This window comes from Cucurbita pepo, chromosome 8 (assembly GCF_057944985.1).
Source record: "Cucurbita pepo subsp. pepo isolate OVF chromosome 8, ASM5794498v1, whole genome shotgun sequence".
NCBI lineage: Eukaryota > Viridiplantae > Streptophyta > Magnoliopsida > Cucurbitales > Cucurbitaceae > Cucurbita > Cucurbita pepo.
In genome coordinates, this window is record NC_141805.1 from 2,493,617 (window position 1) to 2,513,184 (window position 19,568).

Consider the following 19,568-nt stretch of genomic DNA (forward strand, 5'->3'; position numbering starts at 1 on the left):
CCCTCTCCCTATTCCACCGTCCAAAACATGTTGAGGCCATTGCTTTTTCAATATCAAATGGAAGTTGTCTGGTGGTAAAGTGGGCGAGACAATCATACGCTCGGTGAGGAAAGCGCTTGAGGCCTCAAAAATGCACGTCTGGTAGTAAAGTGGGCGAGACAATCATATGCTCAGTAAGGAAAGTGCTTGAAGCAAGTTACTTATAGAAGCAAGTAATTAGAGTAGGAAGTTAAGAGCCAAATTTTTTGTCAGATGAAAGTTGTCTCTAACTCGATAAGTTACTCTAAACTCAACATTTGAAGTAGAAGGATTTGAACATTTAATTATCTATCGCCGAGTCGATCGTGGCTGATGTCGACCCATCCCCAATACTTCGACAAGCAACTCAAAACATGAAAAGTACTTGTTTTATAAGAAAAATGTTAAATCTTGCACTCATCTTCAACATTTATTCAAGACAGCAGGCATGTTCAAATTCTTTGACTAAAATTTTTATGTTAAAGATATATAAGAGATCTCAAACTTTATATTGTTTAGTTATATTCAAATGATAATCCAAAAAAGGAACAAAAGATGTTGACTCAATCAATCTCAAACATATAAAAGAGACAGTTGATCTTCTTTTGGTTCTCATTTTATTCAATGCATTGAGATCTTTTACAAATTTACAACGAAGACGATATCGACGAGTTAGGTATATACCGAAGTGGTAGAATAGAAAATGCATAAATACGTACTTACATAAAGAGAATGGAGGGGCCATGAAGCTCAATTACGTCGCTCGGGTTAGCTGCTTTTCGTGTCAAGCAGATAAACGAGTACCTGATGTCGAACTACATCGAGCCTCAACCGCTAGTGTCTTGACAATGCTACGACATGGATCACCTCCAAATGCAGAATTCGAAACTTCAACTGTGCAACTATTTTTACCCAAACAAGCCTGAAAAGGTTAAAAAAAAAAACAAACTTGCGAGGTTACTTGCTATGGATACAAGCTGAAAAGCATATTCTTGAACCCACAGGCCACAGGAGCTTTTTATATTTATTTCCCGAACGATCTGGCAGCTCGTTTAACCAAAACTCTTAAGATTTCCTATTTTATCCTACTTTTCGACGTTTAAGTTCGAAATTTACCGAACACTTATTTACTTCGTATTACACCCAATTTTTTAAGAGCACGTTTTGATAGCAATTTATATGTAAAAAAAAATTGTCACGTGTAACAACTCAAGCCCACCGCTAGCAGATATTGTCCGCTCTGGCCCGTTACCTATCGCTCTCAACCTCACAGTTTTAAAATGCGTCTTCTAAAGAGAAGTTTTCACACCCTTGTAAAGAATGCTTCGTTCCCCTCTCCAATCGATGTGAGATCTCACAATCTACCTCTTTAGATGATATTGTGAGATCCCACATCGGTTGGAGAGGAAAACGAAACATTCCTTACAAGGGTGTGGAAACCTCTCCCTAACAAATGCGTTTTAAAACCATGAGACTGACGGCGATACATAACGGGCTAAAAAGGACAATATCTGCTAGCGGTAGACTTGGACCGTTACATTATAAGACATATAAGACATAGAATTCTATTGAAATATCAAACAAGGACAACTTACCTGGGAAACAACAGACAGAGAATTGGTTGAATGACAGTGGCCTCTAGAGAACTCCTTGCAACTTCCTTGAGGAGTTCCATAGCTAGCAAATTCGATCGAGGAGATCACGTGGCCATCGTCACAATGCAAGAACATTTCCGGGTTCGTTCCGCTCAAGAGAATTTCTCCATCAGCAGACAACTTCCTTAGAGGTGGATAGTTGGACTCTGAGACCTGACCACAGACGACTCCAGTTGAATACAACTTCACGACGATCTCGAGCGGATTTCCTCCCGTTTCCTCGAAGAGGACGAGTAAATTGTTCGATTCCTTTAACCATGATCGCGGAACATGGTACCTAAAAGATGCCATAAACGATACAAAGTAAAACATTTTCACTATTGAAACATAATTAGGCTTCTTTGAGCTATATAGTAAGTGCGGACATACCAGCTTTGTGTTGGCCGACCGCAATTTGTAGCACACTTTCCTGAATTATAAGCACCACGATAGTCGCATTTTTTGGGACAGCCATCTTTTGGGGCAACCACGGTCCAGTATCTACCTATATGATGACCATTGACCCAAGCCTGTCCCTTTCCCATGCTTCCTAGATTGATAGCGACTGGGTCGGTCCCGTCGGGCGAACTGAAGTATGCCTACACCAAAAGGAAAAGGAGTGAATTTCTAACCATTTTTCTTTTGGTAAGAAACTAAGGTTTATTGAGACAAGTGAAAGCAAAAGAACAAGACCAAATAGATAATGATAAAAGATTCTGTGAGATCCACGTCGGTTGGAGAGGAGAATGAAGCATTCTTTATAAGGGTGTGGAAACCTCTCCCTAACAGACGCGTTTTAAAAACCTTGAGGGGAAGCCCAAAAGAGAAAGCCCAGGACAATATCTGTTAGCAATGAGCTTGGGCTGTTACAGGTTTAATCAATGCACACCCATAAAGACACATTAAATCTCGCAACCTCCCACCCCTCCTCCAAAGAACTCCGCACCCCTCTAAAAATTCTACCATTCCTCTCGAGCTACACTCCTCACGAGATAGCAAACGAACGGGTTTGCCACAAGACTCTTCTCTTATCCCAAAATCTATCTGACCATACATATACACAAGAAATGGAAAATATGCAAAATAAAGCTTCCCCGGGCATAACTATAACGCCCGAGTCCCCACGAGGTATTAAAGACCTGGTTTTTCCTATCGAGTCCAAGCTTCTGAGATTTTATTGAGAGAAATACCTGGGAAAGACCCACAGACTCAGAAAAGTACAAAAGAAAAATGGTCAAAGTCAACCCCGGAGGGGTAATTTGGTCATTCTACCCTCCTTCCTCATTAACCACCTGAGAGAAAGGAAGTTCGAGAGAGAGGAACTATATAGCAAAACCCCTATAGCATCAATCAGACCAAATGGAAACACTGTAAACAGTAAAAATTCAAAACAAAGTGTCCAACAAAAGCAAAAAAAAAAAAACATGATTTTGTCTAATAAACAACAATTTTGATAGAGCCATGTGGATATATCTACCTTGTACCACGTGAACGGAGACGGAACGGCATCGACAGACAAATCAGTCCAATCGGCCTTCTCGTTTTCTTCTAACGAATAGAATTTCAAGAATTCACCCTTCAACCCGACCTAGTGCCAAAACAAAAAATTTATTTAGGCGAGAGATTGAACTACCAACATTTTAAATGATAGTCAGTGTCTTATCTACTGAGCTATGTTCAGATTGGCACAAAAAAATTATTTTCGATCATAACTACTTAACAGGGTCAAGGACAGGGTGAAACTATAACTAGTATCGAAACTTATTAGTTAAACCAATTAAATTGAGGTCGTTTTTGGTAATTACAACATAATGTTGTTACCTGATAAGTCCATAAGGACTCTGAGAGATCAATATCCCCGTTTTTTAATCCAGTGAGCTTTATACGGCCTCTGATACCTGCCCCATCTTTCTCAATGAAGGCACCAGAATTCTACAGTAACATAAAATTTTTATTCAAATAATGTATAAGATCCATGAACAATATATCGCTAGCAAATAAGTAAATAAGTAACTCAATAATGGCTTTTTACTACACGATTGTAAGAGAAAATTCTTGAATGTTCGGGACAATGCTAAGACGGCATCTTGAATACCTTTCTCTTAGATTTGCCCCGAGGCTTCTTGTAACAGCCCAAGTCCACCGCTAACAGATATTGTCCGCTTTGGCCTGTTACGTATCACCATCAGCCTCACGGATTTAAAACACGTCTGTTAGGGGGAGGTTTCCACATCCTTATAAAGAATGTTTTGTTCCCCTTTCCAATCGACGTGGGATCTCACAATTCACCCCCCTTGGGGGCCCAGTGTCACGGTCATGCTTGTCCAAGGCATGTCGCCCATGGCCGCATGCCCGTGACACGCCGAAACCTTTGCCTTGTACTACTTTATTGCTTTCTTTTACCGCTTTCATGTTGTATTATTTCTTTCTTATTTTCTTTAAGAGTATGACGTTTCAGCGATGTCATGGCTACGCTTGGTAGACAGGAAATGCCTCAAAATGTACTATAGGGAGGATACGATTAGTTGTCAACTTCTCCCTACCCGATAGTTATATGCAGTAAGTCGTTGTTGTTGCCTTTTTGCTTACATTCCCATATAACACCAATCTCTCTCTCTATCTCTCTCTTGCTTTCAAAACTCTTTTTCCAAAACCTCTTTTCCCCGCTTTCTAAAATCTTCTCTTGAAATCGAGACCCGAGGTTTGTATTCACGTTGCCTGACCGCAGGCAACGTAACTCGAAGTAGGCTTGACCCACTCAGTACTGAGAGTGGGTGCCGCACAATCAACAAATCCACTGCCAAGAAACCACGATTGTAACACCCAGCGTCTTCGCTGGCACACTGCCTGGTGTCTGACTCTGATACCATTTGTAACAGCCCAAACCCAAGCCCACCGCTATTAGATATTGCCTGTTTTAGTCTGTTACGCATCGTCATCAGCCTCACAGTTTTAAAACGCGTTTGTTAGGGAGAGGTTTCCACACCCTTATAAAGAATGTTTCGTTCCCCTCTCCAACCGATGTGGGATCTCACAGTCCACCCCCTTTGGGGGCCTAGCGTCTTCGCTGTCACACTGCCCAATGTCTGGCTCTGATACCATTTGTAACAGCCCAAACCCAAGCCCACCGCTAACAGATATTGCCCGCTTTAGCCCATTCCATATCGTCGTCAGCCTCACGGTTTTAAAACACGTCTATTATGGAGAGGTTTCCACACCCTTATAAAGAATGTTTCGTTCCCCTCTCTAACCGATTGACAATCCACTTCCCTTAATAAAAAATTCCCGGAAGAGAGCCATACATTGACCATATCTCAATATGTATGTATGTATGTATGTCTGCATGTGTATATATATATATATATTAAACAGCGTGATACTAAGGAAAGCTATAGGTGTAATTTTTACCTGTAAACCCACTGTCTCAGATAACAACAGCAAATCATTGTATCCTTCAACAAATTGAACAGGCTGGACAATCTTCACCCACTGACCAATTGCGCTGCCTTTTCTTCCATATGACAGTAAAAATTAAATATAGAAATGATTAGTAGATGTGAGCAAAACACAAAAGTGCAGATATTCATATAGTTGATGCATTACTTGGAAAATCTAAAATTTTGACAAGAATATGAAAAATATTGATGAAATAACAGGCCCCAGATACAGTTCAAGATATCATGTTCGATCACCTGCGATCTTCCCGTTAACTAATACACGAAACACATCCCGAACACTATCGATGGTAACTGTTGGGCTAACATTGCTTTCTTTCCAAAATGATATATCATCACTGGAAACATGTATCCTGTATTCCACAAACTCATAGTGTGAAATAACAAAAATTAATAGATAAACGTGGAGTATGTATTAAAATCATACTTATCATGAATCTCAAAAATGTCATTTGTTTATATTCATTTGAACACACTCCTAATGTATGGACTAAGGCTTGAGGCCCATTGTGTAAATAAAGCATCAATTGCTTTCTTCTATTTGTAATTATTCTTTATCATAAAACCAATGAGATACGAGTGAGTTTCAACCTAATGTGAGATCCTACATCGGTTGGAGAGGCGAACGAAGCATTCTTTGTAAAATTGTGAAAACCTCTGCCTAGCAGATGCGTTTTTAAAACCTTGAGGGGAAAGTCCAGAGAGGACAATAGGTGGGCTTGAGCTGTTACAAATGTTGAGATATGATTCAAAGTATTCAAAAGAAGATATGATTTAAAGTAGTTGAGATATGATTCAAATATTCAAACTACCAAGATTTTAGGAGATTTTTAGTAGATTTGAATTTATCTGGAATTTGATGATTTACTATTTCTGGTCCAGTGTATAGGCTATAAATACTGGAATTGCATAACCCTATGATCAAGTCAGTAGACATTAATAAAGCACTGCAGCTTCTATCTATTCTCATCTATTCCTGTCTATTCCTATATCCCTTTTTCCAACAACAAATGATATCAAAGCCAAACACCGGGTGATGTGCCTGAAGGGGGTGAACACCGGGTGGTGTGCCAGCGAGGATGCTGGGCCCCGAAGGAGGATGGATTGTGAGACCCATATCGATTAGAGAGAGGAATGAGTGCCAGCGAGGACGCTAGGCCACGAAGGGGGTGGATTGTGAGATCCCACGTCGGTTGGAAAGGGAAACGAAGCATTCTTTATAAGGGTGTGGAAACCTCTCCCTACTAGACGCATTTTAAAAACCTTGAGGGGAAAGCTCAAAGAGGACAATATCTGCTAGCGGTGGACTTAGGTTGTTACAAATAGTATCAAAGTCAAACATTGGGCGGTGTGCCAGCGAGGATGTTGATCCCCGACGGGGGCGAACACTGGGTGGTGTGCCAAAGAGGACGCTGGGCCCTAAAGAGGGATGGATTATGAGATCCCATATCGACTAGAGAGAGGAATGAGTGCCAGCGAGGACGCTAGGCCATGAAGGCGGGTGGTTTGTGAGATCCCACATCGGTTGGAGAGGGGAACGGAGCATTCTTTATAAGGGTGTGGAAACCTCTCCTTAGCAGACGCGTATTAGAAAGCTCGAGGGAAAAACCCAAATAAGACAATATCTGCTTAGCGGTGGGCTTGGGCGGTTACACCAAAGCAACCAAAGCAACCAAGATGTTAAGCGAAATCTAATCCCTACAAATCATAAATTGATTTTCTACATTAAGTAAGCTAGCAATATTTGCGAACGTTTTTCATCTCTATTCTAATTATCAGCAAACATATGTGAATTGTGCTTCCAATTTTACCAAATAAATGAAAAAAGAAATACCTGGTGAAATACCAAAGGTAATCAGAACTATCCTTTGTAACATTTAAATGCTCCAGTATACCCTTAACAGTGAAGCTTTTGTCACTCCAGATGCCAACGGGTTCTTTTACCGTCATCCAAGAACTAAAACTTGTTGAAAGTTCATTCTGGCGCATAGAATGTAGCTTTAAAGAGATGTTAGAAGAAAAGGGTGTGGGCGCATAAAACTCCAATAAGTTGATGGACGTCTGAGCTGTAACCTGAAGCAAATGCAAACATATTGTAATCAGAAAATCATTTCATATTATACATTGGGTCAAACCTATTAAAGAAGCTTGTAAAACATAAAAATTTCAATATAGATAAAGATTTCCTAAGCCGTACATGTAAACTAACAGGTAAGATCCCACATTTGTTGAAGAGGGGAACGAAACATTCCTTATAAGGGTGTGGAAACCTCTCCCTAGCAGACACGTTTTAAAACCTTGAGGGGAAGCCCAGAAGAGAAAGCCTAAAGAAGACAATATCTATTAACGGTAGGCTTGGACTATTACAAATGGTATCAAAGCTAGACATCAGGCGGTGTGCCAGTGAGGACGCTGGGCCCCAACGAGGTGGATTGTGAGATCTCACGTTGGTTGGGGAGGGGAACGAAACATTCGTTCTAAGGGTGTGGAAACCTCTCCCTAACAGACACGTTTTAAAACCTTGAGGAGAAGCCCAGAAGGGAAAGCCCAAAGAGGAAAATATTTACTAGCGGTGAGTTTGGACTATTACAAATGATATCAAAGCCAGACATTGGGCGATGTGCCAATGAGGACACTCGGCTCCCAAGGGGGTGGATTGTGAGATCCACATTGGTTAGAGAGGGGAACGAAACATTCCTTATAAGAGTGTAGAAATCTCTCCCTAGCAGACACGTTTCAAAACCTTGAGGGTAAGCCCAGAAAGAAAAACCCAGAGAACAATATCTAGTAGTGGTGGACTTGGACGGTTGCATAACAAAATGTATAGTTTGAGTTTTCCTTTGGGCTTACATACAAAATAGCATGAATAACACACCATCATACACCAATTTCTAAGATGAAAGTAAAAAAGATATTTGAACCAGATTCTTCCATCATGTATCACATACAAAAATGATCGATCAAGAAAGCACGAGATCCCATAGGAGAACCGTACCTTTGCGGTGTTGAACACTACGTTCTGGCAGTCTGGTAAAATACTAACCGACCACGGTGGTAAGTTATAAGTTCGGCCGTTAAATTTTACAGAAGCTGCATTACGTTCATCGATGTTTGCAAGAAATGCAGAACAACTTCTTAGACTTCCATGCTCCAAACGTTCGAGCTCGTCAGTTCGAGAATTCATATGGTATACATGTGCCTGGGAAACAGTAATAGGCATCATCAGCAAAAGATAGTTCAGATCATTTATTCCAAAACTCATCTTAATGATTGAAATTTCGTACAATAAAAACAAGAAAAAATTCGAGTTATCGCCAAACCTCCTGCTTGGACCCCAACTTAATATACTGGGGCGAGTCAGCAGACACCAAAGCAGGTTCACAGAGCTTTAATGCAGTATGCAAATCTTTCAAGTGCCCCCATTTGGGCTCCCTTAGCAAACCTACATGAAGAAGAATAATTATTTCCGATACCGCCTATGAATAATGTGTTGAACATTGGCTAATTTAGGGGATGATCGTGGCTTTATAAATAAGGAATATATCTCCATAGGTATGAGGCCTTTTGGGGAAGCCCAAAGCAAAGCCACGAGAGCTTATGCTCAAAGTGAACAATATCATACTATTGTAGAGGTTCGTGATTCCTAACATGGTATCAGAGTCATGCCCTTAACTTAGCCATATCAATAGAATCCTCAAATGTCGAACAAAGAAGTTGTGAGCCTCGAAGGTGTAGTCAAAAGTGACTTAAGTGTCAAACAAAGGGTGTACTTTGTTCGAAGGCTCCAGAGAAAGGAGTCGAGCCTCGATTAAGGGGAGGCTGTTTGAGGACTGTTGGAAAGAGGGATAGTGAAAGAGATAAGAATAGATGAATGCTGCGATGCCTTATTATTGTCTACTGACTCAATGCTCAGAGGCTTACACAATTCCAGTATTTATAGCTTATACATTGGACCAGAAATAGTAAATCATCGAAATCTAGAAAGAATTTAAATCTACTAACAATCTCCTAAAAATCTCATAGTTTGAATATTTGAATCATATCTCTACTACTCTGAATCATATCTTCATTTTGAATCATATCTTCATTTTGAATCACATCTCAACACTCCCCCTTGATTCAAAGTTGCAAATGCCAAGTAATTGTCTGAAGTAGCAAAACTTTTCTTTTGACAATGCCTTGGTAAGTATGTCTGCTAGCTGTTCATCGGTGTTACAATATTCCAAGACAATTTCTTCGTCTGCAACAAGATCACGAATATAGTGATGTCGAAGTTCAATATGTTTTGTTCTACTGTGAAACGCTGGGTTCTTTGTCATAGAAATAGTTGCTTTATTATCACAAAATATCTTTGTTGCCCCTTTTTGCTCTTGTTGAAGATCAGCTAACATTCTTCTTAGCCAAATGGCTTGACACGCTGCTGAAGTTGCTGCAACATATTCTGCTTCTGATGTTGACAACGCCACTTTGGTTCTCTACCATAGCTTTAAACATCTGGAACTTCTGAAAAGTTTCTGACTTATGTTGTAGGAAATAGACCCAGCTCATGCGACTATAATCATCAATGAATAGTAAAAAATATATACTCCCACCCAAGGAATTCGTTTGCATTGGCCCACATAAATCAGCATGAATTAGTTCTAGACAGTGTGAAGCTCTTCTAGCTTTTCCAACAGGAAAGGACTTCCTAGTCTGCTTGCCATAAATGCATCCTTCACATAAGTTAGTTGAGTCAATTCTTGGTAATCCGAAAACCATACCTTTATTCCTGAGTATTTTCAGGCCGTTCATATGAAGATGTCCATATCTGAGATGCCATAATGTTGAGTCATCTTTCGTGCTAGCAGCAAGAGCAAAATCCTCCATGTTAGAAATATCAAGTGGAAACATCTTATTTGAAGTCATGGCAATTTGAACTTTATGACCTGATTTTTTATGTGTAATGACACATGTGTTGTCATCAAATAGAACTGAATGTCCTCTAGTCATCAATTGTCCAACACTCAATAAATTATACCCTAAATCAGGTACAAATTGAACATTATCTAATTGTTTTATCTTACCATAACTGGTTTCGACTTTCACCGTACCTTTTCCCTCAACTTGCATCTCTTTTGTGTTTCCAAGTTGCACCTTAATTTTTTGTGTCTCATCAAGCTCTTTGAATAAGGATTTGGTGCCTGTCATATGGTTCGAGCATCCGCTATCAACAAACCATAAGTCACCTTTTCTTGGATTAGTATCCATGCACGCCATAAGCAGCTTTTCTTCTTCTTCTTCATTCCCTGCTGCAAAATTCATTTGTTGATTTTTATACCAACAATTAGATTTTGTGTGCCCATACCTTTTGCAATAGTAACATTGTATGACATTCCTTTGTTCATTGAATTGTCTCTGTCCATCACTTCTCCATCTACCCCTGTTACCACGACCACCATGGAAGCTGCGAAATCCTCCTCTTCCACGACTTCTACCTGCTAAATGAATATTTTCTCTTTCGTTGTTTTCGTTGTTGGTTGTCTCCTTCACTTGTAGTGCCTTTTCTTCGTTTCTTTCTGATGCTCTGTTGATTCTTGCCTCATGAGCCTGAAGCGAGCCCATCAGTTCATCAACGGAGAGTACGGATAGATCCTTAGCTTCTTCTATGGCAGCCACCACATGGTCAAACTTTGGAGTTAAGCTTCTCAATACCTTTGCAACAATTGTTTCGTCTGAAATTTTCTCTCCATAGGTGCGCATCTGACTGACTATTGCCATTGTTGTGGACAGAAAATCAGCAATTGATTCGCCATTCGTCATGAGCAGAGTTTCAAAATCACGTCTTAGAGATTGCAATTTCACTGTTATGACTTTTGAATCTCCCTGAAACTCTTTCTGCAGAATTGACCATGCTTGCTTTGATGTGGTTGCTGCTGCAATTCGTGAAAAGATAGTCTCATGAACTGCTTGCTGAATAATGAATAAAGCCTTGACATCGTTTTTCTTGGTTTCTCTTAGTCTCTCCTTTTCTTCTATTGTGGGTTCTAATAAATCAACAAACCCGTGCTCCACCAAGTCCCATAGCTCCTGCGATCTGAGCAAGGTCTTCATCTTGATGCTCCACCACTCATATTTCTCACCATTAAAGATTGGTAACAACGGTGCAGAGGAAGAGAAACCAGCTACTGCCATTTTTGTTTTGTGAAAGAAAATAATCACTCGCCCTCGTGTCGAACGAACTTGGCTCTGATACCAAAATTGTTGGAAAGAGGGATAGTGAAAGAGATAAGAATAGATGAATGCTGCGATGCCTTATTATTGTCTACTGACTCAATGCTCAGAGGCTTACACAATTCCAGTATTTATAGCTTATACATTGGACCAGAAATAGTAAATCATCGAAATCTAGAAAGAATTTAAATCTACTAACAATCTCCTAAAAATCTCATAGTTTGAATATTTGAATCATATCTCTACTACTCTGAATCATATCTTCATTTTGAATCATATCTTCATTTTGAATCACATCTCAACAAGGACTCCGTAGGCCTCAGGGGAGGCTCTATGGTGTACTTTGTTCGAGGGGAGGATTGTTGGGAGGGAGTCCCACGTTGGCTAATTTAAAGTGATCATGTGTTTATAAGTAAGGAATACATCTCCGTTGGTGAGACCTTTTGGGAAAACCCAAAAGCAAAGCCATGAGAGCTTATGCTCAAAGTGGACAATATCATACTATGGAGGAGTATGCCTGTGATTCCTAACTGTGATTCCTAACCGTAAATGAACGTAAGAATTATAAGTTTCAACTTAATATACTTACCATACTCATCAATTGGAGAGTCATAATCATAGCTAGTAATGTAAAATGGGCCTCCAGCCGTACGGCCAAAATTTGTTCCACCAAAATACTGCAAATGTTGCAGAAGTACGCTTAGATACTTCATTGAATAAATGCAGAAGGGAGAAAAAAATAACAGCTTTCTGTCGTACGACACGAAATTAATGTTCATATCATCGAAATAAAGCTCAAAACAACGTTCTGCTTCGATTTCAAAAGAATTCATTGTAATTGGCATTGTTCCAAATGAGCCCCTAATTAGAGTCTTCTCACATACCATATAATAATTCTGGAAGCTCCCTTTTCGTTGGAAGAAGCGTGCAACAGAGAATGCAAGATCTTCGACTGGTCTGTGGGGTGTTCTTTCGCCCCATGATGTAAACCTTCATAAAATCGAAACGTTTATGCCACTGGAATTATCTAACAATAGAAATAATATACTAAATCGTGTCGTATGATATGAACACGAATGACAAATGGTATATACTTTGAAAGGTTTTGGACAAGCTTCTAAGTTTTACACATTTTCTTGATATCAATTAAAAAACAACAAAAATAAATTAAAACAACCCAGAAGTGATTCTCTCGATCCAAACTTTCCACAAGAATGTAAGATCCCACTTCAGTTGGAGAGGGGAATAAAAAATTCTTTATTAGGGTGTGGAAACCTCTCCCTAACAGACGCGTTTTAAAAACCTTGAGGCTTATTAGGGTGTGGAAACCTCTCCCATGTCTGCTAGCGGTGAACTTGGGCTGTTACAAATGATATCAGAGCCAGACACTGAGCGATGTGCTGGAGAGGAGGCTGAACCTTGAGGGGGATGGACACAAGGTCGTGTGTCAACGAGGACGTTGGGCCTTGAAGGGGGGTGGGTTGGGGGGTCCCATATCGATTGGAGAGGGGAACAAGTGCTAGTGGAGAGGCTCCGAAGGGGGTGGATTGTGAGATCCCACATCGGTTGGAGAAGGGAACGAAGCATTCTAAGTGTGGAAACCTCTCCCTAGCAGACGCGTTTTAAAAACCTTGAGGGAAAGCCCAAAGGAGACCATGTCTACTAGCGGGGGCTTTGGCCGTTACAAATGATATCAGAGTCAGACACCGAGCGATGTGCTGGCGAGGAGGCTGAACCTCGAAGGGGGGTGGACACTAGGCCGTGTGCCAACGAGAACATTGGGCCCTGAAGGGGGGTGGATTGGGGGGTCCCACATCGATTAGAGAGGGGAACAAGTGCTAGCGAAGACACTGGGCCCCGAAGGGGGTTGATTGTGAGATCTCACATCGGTTGGAGAAGGGAACGAAGCATTCTTTATTAGGGTGTGGACCTCTCCCCAGCAGACGCATTTCAAAAACTTTGAGGGAAAGCCCAAAGAGGACAACATCCGCTAGAGGTGAGCTTCCGCCGTTACAAAGAAAGTCTAAACCAATACCTCATTTGGCTTCTTTTTAAAAAGAACACCGAACGACATAAATGTCTGTAATAATTAGAAACATAAATCATACTTCGACAAGTCAAAGAATGAAAACAATAACAATACAAAACAAATGATACAAACTCGTAGTAATTAAAGAAAGTATACCATCCATCCCAATTTTCTGTCCAAAATATTGGTTTGCTTGGAGAATTTGGCTGAAAACCGTCACAATAGTAACCATTACATGAATTTATCTGTGATCATCAACAAACAAAACATAAGTTAACAACGTTTGGATCTCAAAATTTCAAGAAAAAAAATAATTAAATACGAACTTTTATGTATAATTACTAATTTTTCAAATCAATGTAAATGTATCACATTCTTGAAGTTAATATTAACAAGAAGTTGATAAACTAGCAAGGAAAATCTTTCCAAACAAAAGTTTATATTGGAAATGATAGAGAAGCTGAATTTGAGTATGTCGGGTAAGGGCTTTACAATGGTTGTTGGAGCATCCTTCTGCTGGCACATAACCCATGGAACCCCAGCTCCAAGGCCTAGAGCCATCTCCGCAGCCCATTTGATATATTTCTGTCCTCTCTTTCCAAATGAGCTTTCGATGTTTCCATATTCATTTTCAACCTGTTAGAATGGAATTCATGCTAAACGACCTCGTTCGACTATATGTATATGTATATATATATATATATATATCTTATTAACAGAAACCTTCATACTGACATGCTATAAGAAATCATGGAGAAAGTATTTTAACTTCAGCATTCATCAAAACTCCCATGCATAAAGAAAAAGCAAAAAATCATGGAAATGAGCGGTAAACACTAACGTAAACAATCAATAACGCAACTTAAAATAAGGTAATTGTAACCGCCCAAGTCCTCCGATAGTGGATATTGTCTACTTTGGCCCATTACGTATTGTCATCAGCCTCACAGTTTTAAAACGCGTCTATTAGGGAGAGGTTTCCACACCCTTATAAGGAATGTTTCATTCCCCTCTCCAACCGATGTGAGATCTCATAATTCACCCCCGACGTCCTTGTCATTACTCTGTCCGGTGTCTGACTCTAATACCATTTGTAACAGCTAAACTCCACCACTAGCAGATATTGTCTACTTTGGCGACGTCCTTGTCAGTACTCTGTCCGGTGTCTGACTCTAATACCATTTGTAACAGCTAAACTCCACCACTAGCAGATATTGTCTACTTTGGCTTGTTATGTATCTCCGTCAGCCTCACGGTTTTAAAACGCGTCTATTAGGGAAAAGTTTCCACACCCTTGTAAGAAATGTTTCATTCCCCTCTCCAACCGATGTGGGATCTCACGATCCACCCCCTTGAGGGCCCAGCATCCTCACCGGCACTCCGCCCGGTGCTGGCTTTAATACCATTTGTAACAGCACAAGTCCACCGCTAGCAGATATTATCCACGTTGGCTCATTACGTATCGTCGTCAACCTCATGGTTTTAAAACACGTCTATAAAGGAGAGGTTTCCACACCTTTATAAGGAATGTTTCGTTCCCCTCTCCAACCGATGTGGGATCTCACAATTCACTCCCTTCAGGGCCCAACGTCCTCGACGGCACTCTGCCCAGTGTCTAGCTCTAATACCATTTGTAACAGCTAAAGTCCACCACTAGCAAATATTGTCTGCTTTGGCCCATTACGTATCTCCGTCAGCCTCACGGTTTTAAAACGCGTCTATTAGGGAAAGGTTTCCACACCTTTATAAGGAATGTTTCGATCCCCTCTCCAACCGATGTGGGATCTCACAATCCACCCCCTTGAAGGCCCAGCATCCTCACCGGCACTCCGCCCAGTGCTGGCTCTAATACCATTTGTAACAGCACAAGTCCACCGCTAGCAAATATTATCCACTTTGGCCCATTACATATCACCATCAGCCTCACGGCTTTAAAACACGTCTATAAGGGAGAGGTTTCCACATCTTTATAAAGAATGTTTCGTTCCCCTCTCCAACGAATGTGGGATCTCACAGTAAAACTCATGAAACCGCTAGCAAATATTATCCACTTTGGCCCATTACATATCACCATCAGCCTCACGGCTTTAAAACACGTCTATAAGGGAGAGGTTTTCACATCTTTATAAAGAATGTTTCGTTTTCCTCTCTAACGAATGTGGGATCTCACAGTAAAACTCATGAAAATTGTCCAAGAAGCAACTAAGTAAAAGTAAATAAATAAACACAAACCCATTAAATTTTAGTAGCAAGGTCAAAAATTACAAACGTTAAATTAAATAGTAATATAACCTGCAACATGATGACAGGACCACCTTGCCAACTAAATAACTTTTCAAAGCGCAAAAGATCCACTATCTTTTTGACAAACCGCTCCATCTCCTCCTATACAAGATCAAGTGTTGCCACAGTTAAACATGTCACTGCAACAAAGGTTAACTGAAAATACCAACATGCTTAACTATCTTATGAAGAGATGAATGGACGAGCAAGTACAAATATATGGTAAGAGATGAACTCATGCACCTTGAAAGGAGCATTGTCTGTTCGAAATTCAATTCCAGGTACATCTCGCAGCCACAAAGGAAAACCCCTACAATGATCCCATACTAAGTTACTGTTAAAATTTTGTAAATGTCATTGCAATACTGAGCTATGTCCTTAGAAGCTCATCCAAACAGCATTCTTCAATAAAAATATGCTACCTGAAATTGATTGTAACGGCCCAAATTCACCACTAGCAGATATTGTCCTCTTTCGGCTTTTTCTTACGGGCTTCCCCTCAAGGCTTTAAAACACGTCTGCTAGAGGAAGGTTTCCACACCCTTATAAAGAGTATTTTGTTCTCCTCCCCAACCAATGTGGGACATCACAATCCACCCCCCCCCCCCTCGGGGCCAGCATCCTCGCTGGCACTTTTTCCTTTCTCCAATCGATGTGGGACCCTCACCAAATCACCCCCCTTGGGGCCAGCATCCTTACTAGCACACCGTCTCGTGTCTACCCCCTTCGGGGAAGCCCCTTTGGGGCCCAACGTCCTTACTGCCACACCGTCTCATGTCTACCCCCTTCGAGGAGACTCACCAAATCACCCCCCTTGGGGCCAGCATCCTTACTAGCACACCGTCTCGTGTCTACCGCCTTCGGGGAAGCCCCTTTGGGGCCCAACGTCCTTACTGGCACACCGTCTCATGTCTACCCCCTTCGGGGAAGAGCCTCCTCGCTATATCACATAGTCCGGTGTCTGTCTCTGATACCATTTGTAACGGTCCAGATCCATTGCTAGCAGATATTGTCCTCTTTGGGCTTTCCGTTACCGGCTTCCCCTCAAGGCTTTAAAACACGTCTGCTAGAGGAAGGTTTCCACACCCTTATAAAAGGTATTTTGTTCTCCTCCCCAACCAATGTGGGACATCACAATGACAAACAGCTTTAGCCACGACAAATTGCGATTTTATCTAAACTATTGGTCTTCGAGGCACAAATATGGTATAATAATAGCCTTGGCCAGATACAAAGCCATTACAATGCACCTCAGACACGTGATGCTTTATTATCTTAAGCACCGAGTACCAATATACTAGATGATACCAAAAACTTTGTGTAATAGCCCAAGCCCACCACTAGTAGCTATTGTCCGTTTTGGTCCGTTACGTATCGCCGTCAACCTCACGGTTTTAAAACACGTCTACAAGGGAGAGGTTTCCACACCCTTATAAACAATGTTTCGTTCTCCTCTCCAACCGATGTGGGATCTCACAAAGTGAATGCCAATAATTTCAAGACTTAAATGACATCAGTTTCATTGGCGATAAATACACGATAACGATCGCGAAGAAAAAGCACACTTTCATAAATTCTACTCGTAAAAGAACAAACTAATGGGGAACGGGAGAATGTACCCGAAATTCCACTCCGCACACACGTATGGTCCGATGCGTAAATGAAGGTATAGGCCACTCGATCCTACCAGCCTTATAAATTTGACAAGGTCATATCTCCCATCAAAGTTATACTGAAAGGTAAAACAATGTAAATGTATTTAAGTAATCAGGCAAACTAATGCTAATAGGAAGAATGGTAACTTGCAAAAAATTTACTGCACCTGTCCCTTCGTTGGTTCATGTCCATTCCAAAACACATAAGATTGGATGACATCCGCCCCACCTTCCTTGCTCTTCTCAATTATATTAGGCCACATCTAAGATCATGTAAAAACATAAGACCAAATTAATCGCTTAGCTAATTAGCTAGTGTCAACTGAAAATGTAGAAACGATTCGATCAGGCCGCATTGCCATAACTCTCAAGTGCTAAGGGCCAAGATAGTTGAGTGTTACGGTCATGCTTGTCCAAGACGTGTTGCCCATGGCCGCATGCCCATGCTACGCCGAACCCTTTATTTAATTCCATGTTGTATTGCCTTACTATTGTATTTTCTGTTTGTACGACTACTCGCGAAATCATGTCTAAGCCTACTAGACCTAAATCGCCTCAAAATGTACTATAGGAGGGTGTGACTAGTTGTCAACTCCTCCCCTAATTTTGTATCACCGACAAAATCACGTCTAGACCTGTCAAAACTTGAATCACCTCAAAATGTACTACAGGGGATGCGATTAGTTGTCAAATTCTCCCTACTCGAAAAGTTATATGTTATTTTCGTTCTTACTTTTAAACTCGCTTTCAAAAATCTCTCTACCCCATTTTCTAAAACCTTCTCCTCAAACGGGACCAGAGGCTTGAGCATACATTGCTCGGCCGTAGGCGACGCGAATACAAATTGGCTTGACTCACCTCGTGTTAGGAGTGAGTGACGCACAATCGCAAGTCCACTGTCAAGAAGAGTGCGATTGTGACACTGCACACATCGAATTCACTTCCCTTCGGTCAATATCAATTTGATTTATTCTCTCACGAATTTTTCAGTATCTAGAAAGACGAAACATGAAGCGGTAAGAATTGAAGAATCGCCAAAATACCTCCGGAGTAGCGCGAGGATAATGAACACCGGCGGAGATAAGCATGCGGCGTTTTCCGTCAATGATCAAAGCCCTATGGTCGTAGCTCACATTGAAAGGCTTGAAAAACTCGCCGGAGACAGCCAATAGAAGAATCGTCAGAGTCAAACTCGTCAACTGAAGAATCAAAGCACTTCGCACCGCCATTTTCCTCCTCCTCGTTGAAAAACAAAGGTCAACCAGAAACTGAACACAACGAAACCAGAATCGCCGTAGAAATATCTACAAATGAGTAATGAAGAACACACGACCACAGAGTAACACAGCCACCATGACCGTGGGGAAATTCTCAGCAAAAGCAATCGAGAGCGAAGTTCAACACTCAAAACCAAACAAGCAGTTGACGACAAGGAGACACCGCGACCTTACACAGCTTCGATCAGTAACCGTCCGCCATTTCTGATGGAAGAACCAAATTGAGCTAAGCTCTTCTGCTAGAAGCAGGAATTGCTTGAAAGATACTTCAAGATATTGGTGAAGGCTATCATTGAGGCCTGCCTTTCCAATTGCGCGTGTGTTTTACGTAGCTCGTTTGCGCGTGTGATATATTCGCGCCAATTAATTAATATGGATAAGAATATATATACATACATATATATATATATGGATAACGATAAACCGACGTCAAATTCCACGCTTCTTTTTATTTATTTATTATTTTTTTTTTAATTAACAAGGATTTTTCTACCTACATATATTTTAGCATATTTTAATTTTATTCATATTTTTTTAAATAATTTTTTAATATTGTCACACGCATAATTTAAAGTTTTTAGGGGTGAAATATTAAAAAGAAAGATGCATATTTTTCGAGTCTAATAATTATAAAATATTTTAAAATAGAGAAAAATTGAAAAAGTTGTAAAGATCATAGAATAAAATAAATTTTAAAATTCATATATATATATATATATATATATATATATTAACCCTAAATAATATTTTAAAAATTAATAAAAATGTAAGGATATTAATAAAAAAAAATAGTATAAGGGTTTTTTTAAGAAAAATTTGAAAGTTTAGGAGAAATTTTTAATTACATAAAGATTTTGAGTTTTTTTTTTTATTTTTTTTATTTTAAGGAAATTATTGAAGAAAGTTAAAAAAAATATATTTTTATTAATTTACCTTAAAATTATACACCGTATGCGGGCCGGCCCAGTAAAGCCCAGTGTATTATGGGCCGGAAAGCTTGAATGGGC

At 40.3% G+C, this 19,568-nt stretch overlaps 1 protein-coding gene across 3 annotated transcripts; it reads right to left on the bottom strand.

The window, feature by feature from the left end:
• Positions 1–591: 591 nt before the first annotated feature.
• BGAL9 (beta galactosidase 9) lies at positions 592–18,839 on the bottom strand. 3 transcript variants are annotated; one of them, XM_023684845.2, is made up of 19 exons: positions 18,328–18,832; positions 17,452–17,547; positions 17,249–17,361; positions 15,873–15,939; positions 15,639–15,731; positions 13,839–13,982; positions 13,503–13,591; positions 12,202–12,307; positions 11,907–11,994; positions 8,428–8,549; positions 8,103–8,306; positions 6,942–7,180; positions 5,345–5,460; positions 5,061–5,158; positions 3,474–3,584; positions 3,130–3,240; positions 2,043–2,251; positions 1,614–1,950; positions 592–940 (listed from the first exon to the last, which is right to left on the bottom strand). In XM_023684845.2, the coding sequence occupies exons 1-19, from the start codon at positions 18,511–18,513 to the stop codon at positions 803–805; spliced, it is 2,667 nt and encodes an 888-aa protein (XP_023540613.2). In that variant the 5' UTR covers positions 18,514–18,832; the 3' UTR covers positions 592–802. The 3 variants fall into 3 exon arrangements, 2 of the variants coding, with proteins under 2 accessions (XP_023540613.2, XP_086982409.1); XR_015422246.1 differs by lacking the exons at positions 592–940; positions 1,614–1,950 and adding an exon at positions 2,843–2,944 and having other exon boundaries at positions 2,118–2,251; positions 18,328–18,839; XM_087126283.1 differs by lacking the exons at positions 15,873–15,939; positions 17,452–17,547; positions 18,328–18,832.
• Positions 18,840–19,568: the final 729 nt, after the last annotated feature.